Source organism: Pinus tabuliformis, chromosome 8 (assembly GCF_031772625.1).
Source record: "Pinus tabuliformis cultivar Carrire ecotype Pingquan chromosome 8, CPIR1, whole genome shotgun sequence".
In the NCBI taxonomy this organism is placed as follows: Eukaryota; Viridiplantae; Streptophyta; class Pinopsida; order Pinales; family Pinaceae; genus Pinus; species Pinus tabuliformis.
Genome location: NC_142294.1, coordinates 1728801086 through 1728810649, shown reverse-complemented (window position 1 = coordinate 1728810649; position 9564 = coordinate 1728801086). Strand labels below are relative to the sequence as shown.

Genomic DNA, 9564 nt, shown 5'->3' with positions numbered 1-9564 from the left:
TGAAGAGGCTAATTCTCAAGTCGTTGATCTATCTTTTCTTTTGTTTTGTGATATGGTTGCATAACATAACTTGTAGAGGGGGATAAACCTATGACTGGGGAGGAGGAGAATAAGCAAGGAAACAACAATGAGGTCATTTTTCTTTTTATTTTTTATTATATATATATATTTATATATATTTATTTATTATTATATATTTTTCACTTAGAACTATAACCTACCCTAATGTTTTGAGACCATAAATGTACGATGCATGACGAGTTATAAACTTTGATGGCCAATAGAACTACTTGAACTTTCACCATAATGAATTCACACAAAGCGAAGATCAATTGCGATCTTTTTGGTTTATTATAACAGATACTTCACATGGAGAATTCACCTATGTGACCTCCAAAAATTGCCAAATGTCCAAGCCCTCCTTTGCCCATTAATGCCGACTATCGGGAAATGACCATCCTCATAGTGCTAACTAATCATGAAACCACCTAATCGAAAGAAAAAATAAATTCTATTTTTCCACAACAACAAGGCTCAAAACCATCAGGACACGTGCAAAAATAAAACTTCAATAAGAAGGATAACAATCATTCCTCCAACCATTTAAAATAAATCCAAATAGTAACCTCATTCAAATTAAAATTTACATTTAAAAGAATATATTTTAAATAACAGAACATATTTCATGATTGTAATTCCAAATCCATGTGCTCCATATATCATTCGTTCGTTTTTTTAGCGATCACTTTGAGAGTATGTTGATTTTATGCAAGGCTTTTTGGGAGAGTATGTTGATTTTATGCCAGGCTTTTTGGTTAAACACACTCTAGCTAATATGAAAACATTTTTTTTAAGCTATTTAGTCACACGTTGTGATTAATTTAAATATAAAAACAACTTTTTTATTTTTTATATTAAACAATGATTAAGTTTAATATTTGTATTTTAAAATTTTGAGTAATAAAAATAATAGTTTATTATTATAATAAAATTGTCTTTCCATTAAACACACATTTTTTATTAATATAAAATAAATAAAAATTATGTAATAAATTCATGATTAATTTATTAATATTCATTTAAATTTCACATTATTCTCCCCCAATAGAAAATAAAAATCAATCACTGATTCCCCGCCGAATAATTATTATTTACCTTTTCATTAAAATTCTGTAACCACGACCAATCAATAAATCACTCAACTCAATGTGAGAGGACACCATCACATTTCAATCCTCAGCCTTTGACTCAATTCGAATCAACGCTGCACACAAAAAAATGGTCTCTTTTTCTAAAACATATACAATCTTATCCATAAAATGTTGTGACTTGGTATAGCTTAGCCTCTGTACAGGGAAAATGGTCTCTTAAGATCCAAATCCGCCTCACTCCGGTAATCAGGACACATACTTTTCTTGCATCTTAGCAGGGCCATGGCAGGCATCTATCTCTTATCTCACTCAATTCTCACTGTAACCTCATCAAGGACGGATCCCAATTCTGTCGCCTCCCTCCCAAAATCGTCCCGCCAAAACCCCCCAATTGCACGGACATTGCGGATTCCTTCACTTGGGTTCTCTCAAAACACTGAAATTCCAATTGGGTATCTTTCAGAACGGCGAATTCCGATTACTGTTCGTCCAACTAGGGCGATTTCCGAAGATGGTATGGCTGTAGAGGAAGAGCAGGCGAAGGTTTTAGGAGGCTGCAAGGCATGTGGAAGACCAGAGATTGAGAGGGGCTGCAATGGAGAAGGGAGGATTCAAGGCGGTATTGGGACCATCCCTGGTTTTTCCTGGTGGCCCATCAAGGTCTTTAGGCCTTGTCCTGGTTTCATTGACGCTGGTGGGCAGTATAGGAGGCGTGGGCAGAGTCTGGACGAGTTTGCATTCGGCAGGGACAAGGAGTAGGGTTTTCGATACCAAAGACGCTTGAAATGACTTTAGTGTAAGATATGCTATTCATCTTCAGTTTCTGTAAAACACCCCTCTCACAAATTAAATGTAATTTTGTTCTTTGTTCTCTCGTATTTTGTTCGTTGATATTCTAGAGGAAATCTGTCTCCACTCTAAATCCTTTGGCTGGAGAAAGAATTATCATACTAAATCTAAAAAAAATAACTCATGGTCAGAAATTGTTGGCTTCAGAAACATAGTTTACTCGGTAAAACTTGCTCATAACTCCTAGAAAGGTGCCTATACTGGGAATATAAATAAATAAATTAAAAAAAGAAAGAAAAAAGGGTAAGATCTTTTTCATTACTCAGTCATGTGTAACCAGATTAAGCGGGAGTAACACGAAGAGGGTGCTCACATATATATATATTTAGTTTATAAGGAAAAATATATTCTTCATTACTCAGGTATGTATACCAAGAAGATAAAGATATTTTTCATAGTTTTGAAGTTATTAGAATAATATATTTGATGTGTAGAAAGTAAGAAAATTTCAGGTAAGAATCACATAATTAGAATTTTGTCCATACATTTTGAACCCTGCATTGTGATTTATAAAAAGAAATGATTTTCATTTTTCTGAACCGCCCAAAATAAATCCAATTGACCCATATATCTGTATATATTCATCATTTCCTAATAAAATTTACTCCAACAGAAAATTTTTCTAATAAAATTTAGGATAACTAAAAATTGTTTTCGTTATTTAATATTTGCAGATTGTTCAGTCAAAAGCTTATGTACACTGAATTATGAATCCAATGGTGTTATAGTTTTGAATTTCATGAAAATGATGAACTATGGAGGATTGGTTCCAGTCGGTTTTGCTTTTAAAATTATCGAGTCGCACTTACAACCTCAAGGATATACATCTATCATTATTAATTTTATGCACATAACATGGCCAAAGGATGGAAATTTTCTTTACAGCCGGCCAGCGAAAAGTTATAGATTTATGTTGAACCGATGATGGGCATCAAACCTGCACTGCACACGGGTTTCATGCAATATTGTTGTTTCACCTTTGTTTTATTGCAATAGGTTGAAAATTTTATTCCACATTTGCACTATGGTCCACTCGCTCTTTACAGCAGTGTTTTGCAATTTGCACAGGGTTGGGGATTTGGGAACCTTGGCAGGGTTGGAACTCGGCAGATACCCTTTCTCTCGTTATGTGACGGTTTAGCTGTCAGTAATATTGGTGATGCTGTAGCGGCAGAGAGGATACGCTGCAGAATGAGAGTAGAACCACAGGCTGATTTGAGAGGCGCTGATGGCTGCCCTTTAATGATGCCTTTGTGGGATGTGGGTCCTGAATTTCTTCACTCAGATTTATTCACTCAAACATTTACCATTTTACATGCAAGTTATGTATTCCTAATTTATAAACATATAATACATAAAGGTATAAGTTCTAATTTATAAGTAGGAGCATACAATACATAAACGTATAAGTAAATTTGATGGTTTAACAAACATCTAACTGATAAAAAATGTCTGTGAGAAGTTTTAGTTGTCAAATACGTCAAAAATCTAAGACTATGTCTTATGAGACACCATATTCCGAGGCAAGTGGACGAATCCAGAAATACATCTCGTATGGGACATCAAATTCTAAGGCTGGGCAGATGAGTTTCGTCGATGATGGCTTAAGAGATCTCTCGTATTTCGTGGGCAATATAATTTAAGATAATCATCATATCAGATAACATGATTTGAAAGTTTTATATTGCTTGATTTCAAATTTATATAGTCTTAGGTACATCATAGGTGACACTCTTTTTTTCTTTTTGTCACTAGTTGGGCTGAAGTAGCTTGTGCTCTATCTTCTTCTTCAATGACTTAGGGACAGTTATTCAATGCGTTGGAACAGTTCTTTGGCATCAATGATGCAAAGTACAGCAGTTGATATTATGAATCTTAAGTTAGGTTATCAATTGGTAGCAAGTATAATCATATTTATTAGACCCCATGTTGTGTGCATTCATTGAACAGTGCGGTAAAGGGCATCCACAAGATGACACAGATTTCTGATTTGCTGAAAACTTCTAAAAAACTTCAACTATGTATCCGCAACCACCCTACCTCCTTAGCGATTTTTAAGTCTGACAGAAGGAAGGAATCCCTCAATCCCACAAGTACCAAATATTCCAACTACTTTCCTTTACTAAAGAGAATGCTTAGAAGAGCAAGAGGCATTGCAGACTATGGCTGTATCTAGCAAATGGTCTAGTAAGGGTGAGTCCAAGACAAACGAGGGGAAACGTATGAATCAAAGAACATTGAATGATGATTGGTGGGTAGAAATCAAAGGGTGTTGAACAATGATTGGTGGGCAAATTTCAAGTACTAAATCATGTTCACAATCCCTAACGTAGAGGTCATTCAATAAACAAAGGAATTCTCAATCCTGAAGAAAATTATGATACATTTCATAGGATGTTGGGCCGAGTTAGAGATTCTATTCGTAACACGACCCCCACAATAGAGATCCATTGTACCATCCCCACCCATAACTCCCAGGCACGAGATGCGGAGACACTAAACAGGGCATTAAATTCCAGCCCTCGAGAGACCCGTTTGCCATAGCAACATAGGGATGGCCTCCATAGAAGTTTAGAAGTAATCCGAAATGCATGCAGTAGTGTGATGATTAAAATGTGAAGCAATATACAAGCATGGAACAAGAGGAATTCATTGCAACCAAATGGCCATGACCAAATTAAACATACTTACAGACACAACATCTAAATACATATATATTTCCAAATACAATTTTACATTCAATTGCATATTCATAAATAGAGACATAACACTTATCTTTCAATAGAAGAGTAAAAAAAAATGGCTGTTTACAAGAAATTTTCCACCCAATTATAGGCATCCGGGGTAGATGTGTTAGTTTTTTAGCATCGGATGTGCTCTAGCCTTTAAATTATGTGGAGAGGTTAGAATACATGAGATCTCCAAAACCTAGAAATCATTTCTGGAAATTCCACCTAGAAATGACTTAATTAGATTATTAACCAATTTTTAAATATTTCCTAAGTCTAAACTTAGGGAATATGGTTAATTAAATAGTATTAATTAAGTCAAGGCGAGAATCATCTAGAAACTCACACGGATCGATCTAGAGATGATCCTAGCCATTGATTAAATTTTAATCTTGGTCGTTGGTATTCCAACAGAGGATTATAAGAGGAGGTTGATGTGGTGATGGAGAATACACTTGAGAGGTTCGATTTATGAGTAGATCGATTTCCAGAGTAGCAATAGTCAGTTGCCGAAGAGAGAGCTAGAGATTGAAAAAGTGTGAGAGGGGTAGAGACAGTGAGTCCGGAGGAAATATTTCCAGATCCGGAGAGGTAGCAGCAATAGGGAGGAGTTAACTCAGAGAGGTAGCGCAAAGGCTTTGCGTAGTAGCTTCAACAAGACAAATCGATTTGCTGGGGAGAAAAGTCAGTCTTAGTTCCAGAGGTTGGGTAGAGGTTCCAAAAGGTCAGGGAGACGATTTTCTCAACAACTGGAGGCAGAATGACTTCATCAGAGGCAGTTTCGAGCCACATGTGTGGAAGACAGTGCAGAGGCAACGCAGAAGGGCTCACGCTGGGGTTTGGACGACCAGTTTGCTGAAGGCAAGTCGTGCCAGAGATTGCCTGTGGGAGAAGGAAAATTCCCTTCAGTATTTTTCCCATATTTTCTTGTTGTGGATTGCTAGTTTTAGGCATCCAGATTGTACTCAGATTTTTCACCGCTGTTTAATATTCAAACCCTCATCTGCTATACCGGTTTTACCAAGTTGGGTTTTTCTGGGGACTTTTGTACAAAAATAATTGTGTTATTTTTATGTGTGCGCTAGCATTTCTTCCAGCGTTTATTCTTCCACAATTTTATTTGTGTAGATTGCAGTGTGATTTATTTAGTATTGTTCGTAGCAAACAACAAATAAATTGTTAAATTAAATTAAAAATTAGGAGAATAATTTCCAGTTGTTGCAATAGGATTCAAGTTTGGAATTTTCACATGGTATCAAAGCACAGTTGATCAACCAGAGAGCTTAGAGGCGAAAAGAGAAGGAATTTCATTACTCATTGTGGGCAAAACGCTGAAATTCCCAAGGGCAACACAATCATTCTGTCAGGAGGTCGAGTTACTTGTGGAGGTTCGATTTTTCTGAGTGCGCGGCAGAAAAATTCTGTCTTTCCAGATTGAGTGATTCCAGAGGCCGAGGGAGCAACTTAGATTTTTCGTTGAGCAGATCTCTAGTTGGACGCAGTGGTTTTGCAGCAGTACGCTAGAGCAGAGCCAACATCGGGTGGAAGGAAGAAGAGCACACAGAGGGGAAATTTTCCTCAGTGAACTTCTAGTTTCAAGAAGTTCAATCTTTTCCTTCTAGATCAACAGTCGTTGTGAGAAGATCTTCCCACTCCAGAAAGGAATGCGAATAGAAGAGCAACAATTTAGCAGATGGAAAGAGTAGATTTTCGACATTTTGTTGAGATGGCCACTGCTGGGCTTCGTGATCAGGACAGGTTGGATGGGGCTTCCAACTATGTCATTTGGAAGGTAAGGATGTCCTTTCTTCTAGATGAGTTTGGCTTGAAAACATATATTGATGCAGTGGTAGCCCCAGGATGCAGATCAGCTGAAGGAGTACAGAAAGGAGATGGCACGGGCAAAATGATTGATCCTAGATGGAGTTTGGGATCATGTTGTTTCACATATAGTTGGCAAAGATACTGCCAAGCATATGTGGGGATGCTCTCACCACGTTGTATCAAGGTACTTACCAGCAGCGAAATATGTACCTCGAAGAGAAGCTAAGGCTCATCTGAATTAGAAGGGGGAAGGCATAGACTCCTTCCTCACTAGGATTCGGGAGGTCTGGGACCAGTTGTCAGCTGTTGGGGCAACGCCTCAACCAACAAAGCTTGTGAGATTGACACTCAATAGTGTCTCCGAGGACTGGCAGGTTTTTGTCCAAACCATATTTGGCAGAGACAAACTACCAGATTGGGATAGGATGTGGGCTGACTTGCAGCAGAGGAATTGAGGCAAGCTCTTCAAAAGAGCTCCATCAGTGGCAACAACAACGAATAGAAGCAGGTGAAGGAGGAGGAGAATGTGGCCCTCATATCTAAGGGTCCCAGTTAGGGACAAGAGGAACAGAGGAAGAAAATGAAGGACCTGTCAAAGTTCAAGTGCTTCAGGTGTGGTGAACTCGGTCACTACAGTACCCAGTGTCCTCTCAAAAAGAAGGACAAAGAGGAGAAGCAGGACCAGGTTGCAACACATGCTGAGATCGATAGGTTATCCTCCAGGTTGAAGGAAAACTTCGTTATGATCGCCGACATACCTCCAGGAGTGAGGTGGGGTGATTTGGAGTTGTAGCCTTAAAGCGCTACAGATGGGCAAGATCCTTGAGGAGTCCATCTCATGGATCAATACCTTGCTACAGGGGCCTACAAGTTTTTAGTAGTAGGATGGATCAATGACAGTTGATGCAGTTAGATGCCAGAGTGACAGTTGATGCAATTAGATATCAGAGTGACAGTTGCATAGACTAGTAGCAGTCAGATGTTAGGGAGCGTAGTGCAGAGTTGGCAACAATGCAGTTGGCACCGTGCAAAGTTAGCAGCAATGCAAATTCTTCAGCGACAGTGTAGATACTAGCAGTAGCCAGAGACTCGGGTGACAGATGCATTATACTGATCACATTTGCTTCAATATTTTTGATGCTTTTCAGTTGCAGATGTTGCAGTTGTAGCAACAACAAATGAGAGGGAGTTGCAGTGCAGATGCAGTGTTGGCAGCAGTTCAACAGGGTCAACAACAACACAGATGCAACATATATCAGAGTTGCGCAGTGGTTGGTGGGCAGTATGGCCAAACATCAGTAGCGTGACAGGAGATGATGCAGAGACAGGGTGCTGCTACAGGGTGTGCAGTAGCACTAAAACCTACGAAACCGGATTCGTCCAAACCCCTGGACGAATCCCGAATCGGACGAATCGGACACGATTCTGTCCTGACACGTGTCATATTTCCATGACTCGTCGTGTCATATCCGGGTACGTCGTGTCATGAGCGAGTCATCAAAAATGAAAAACGTGTCGCGATTTTGGAGAGGAGTCCTGGTTTCGGATTCGTTTTTCCGGCTGCTGTAGGTTTAAGTTCGCTGTTATAGTTCCCATTTGACCGCATTTGCAACCTTAACATCGATTTGGAGCGAGTAACAGCGATTTGGAGCGCATTGCAATTTGCAGGTTTAAACTTTAAGGTTAGTTTGCTGAACGATTCACGCCTTATCAGTGATTCACTGATTCAAGATATAAATTTGCTGAACGATTCACGCCTTATCCGTTTCATTATCGACCTAAAATTTGTCAAACTCCTCCCACAAACAGCCACGGTGCCATTTTCCACAATATTTAACGGAATGGCCGCATCTCCAGCCAATATTTAACTCTCTAACTGCTTTTACAGTTTACCTCATTTGACAGAAAGCAAATAAGTTTATAATTTTATCACTGTGCGATCCATTTCTGTGCGATCATAATATATATCATATATGGATTAGGATTATGAACCATAGTTAAATTAATAAATAGAGTATACGCCACGGCCCACTGTATACGCCACTAAGAAGCAGGCCGAATTCTAGAAAGGGTTTGGGGTTAAATTTTATTCTTTTGATGGATGGTTTTCACTGGGTCTGAGCAAGGCTTTTTCACTGGGATTATGAACAGAGTTTTGCACACCCTTTGGCATTTTTTTGACCTCTGTTGCAAAATATCTGAGGTTTAAATTGCCCCCCACAACTCGGATTTCTGAGGCACATTGAGCATCCTTAGAGCGAATTCTGGGCAAAGTCTTGGCCCTCTTTCCTTAAGTTTTTTCACTCTTTCACAGGGTCACACATCTGAGGTTTTTCTGTGGTTTTTTGGCCACCTCAGAGGCTGATTTTCAGCCCCCTCTGATGGTATATTTCTCTGAATTAGATGTAGGTCCTGAGGCCTAAATTTTGGCCCTAGAACAGAAGCAACACAGTGGCAAGCTGAGGCATCTATATAAGGCAACTTGGCTTGTCTTTCCAAGGCCTAACCCGACCTTATCTGAAGCAAGCTCTGAGATTTCATTGAACTTGATTCTTGTTCATTTCTTTTGCTGTTTGCATTTTAAAATTTTTACAGCAGTTTGACTGTTTGTTCAATTTTTTTACAGGTTGAGGTAACATGGCTCAATCAACGGCAGGGGCAGCAAGGAAGGGCAAGAATGTCATGGGTAGAGATGCTCTTCCTCCCCCAATATCATCAGAGTCTGCTGCAAGTAATCTTGAGGGAAGAGGAGTTAAAGACAATGAAAAATATCCATTGTGGAAATATGTCGCAAGAGAGGATGGGTCAAACAGCAAGGGAAAGGGAGGAGGCAATGTGCAATGGAAATGCAGCTTTTGTAACATTTCTTTCACAAGCACATATCACCGTGTGAGAGCACATTTGTTGGCTATACCTCGTAAGGGGATTGCAGCTTGTGAAGGTATTCCTAAACCAAAGAGAAAAGAATTGGTAAAGGAGGCCCATGTTGGTATGGAACATGTGGCACTGGC

At 39.1% G+C, this 9564-nt stretch overlaps 1 protein-coding gene across 1 annotated transcript; it reads left to right on the top strand.

Annotated features, from left to right (window-relative positions):
* The first annotated feature begins 1238 nt into the window (after nt 1-1238).
* On the top strand, nt 1239-2029 carry LOC149242996 (uncharacterized). The gene has a single exon (XM_089374396.1). The coding sequence runs from the start codon at nt 1434-1436 to the stop codon at nt 1908-1910; it is 477 nt and encodes a 158-aa protein (XP_089230522.1). The 5' UTR covers nt 1239-1433; the 3' UTR covers nt 1911-2029.
* Nucleotides 2030-9564: the final 7535 nt, after the last annotated feature.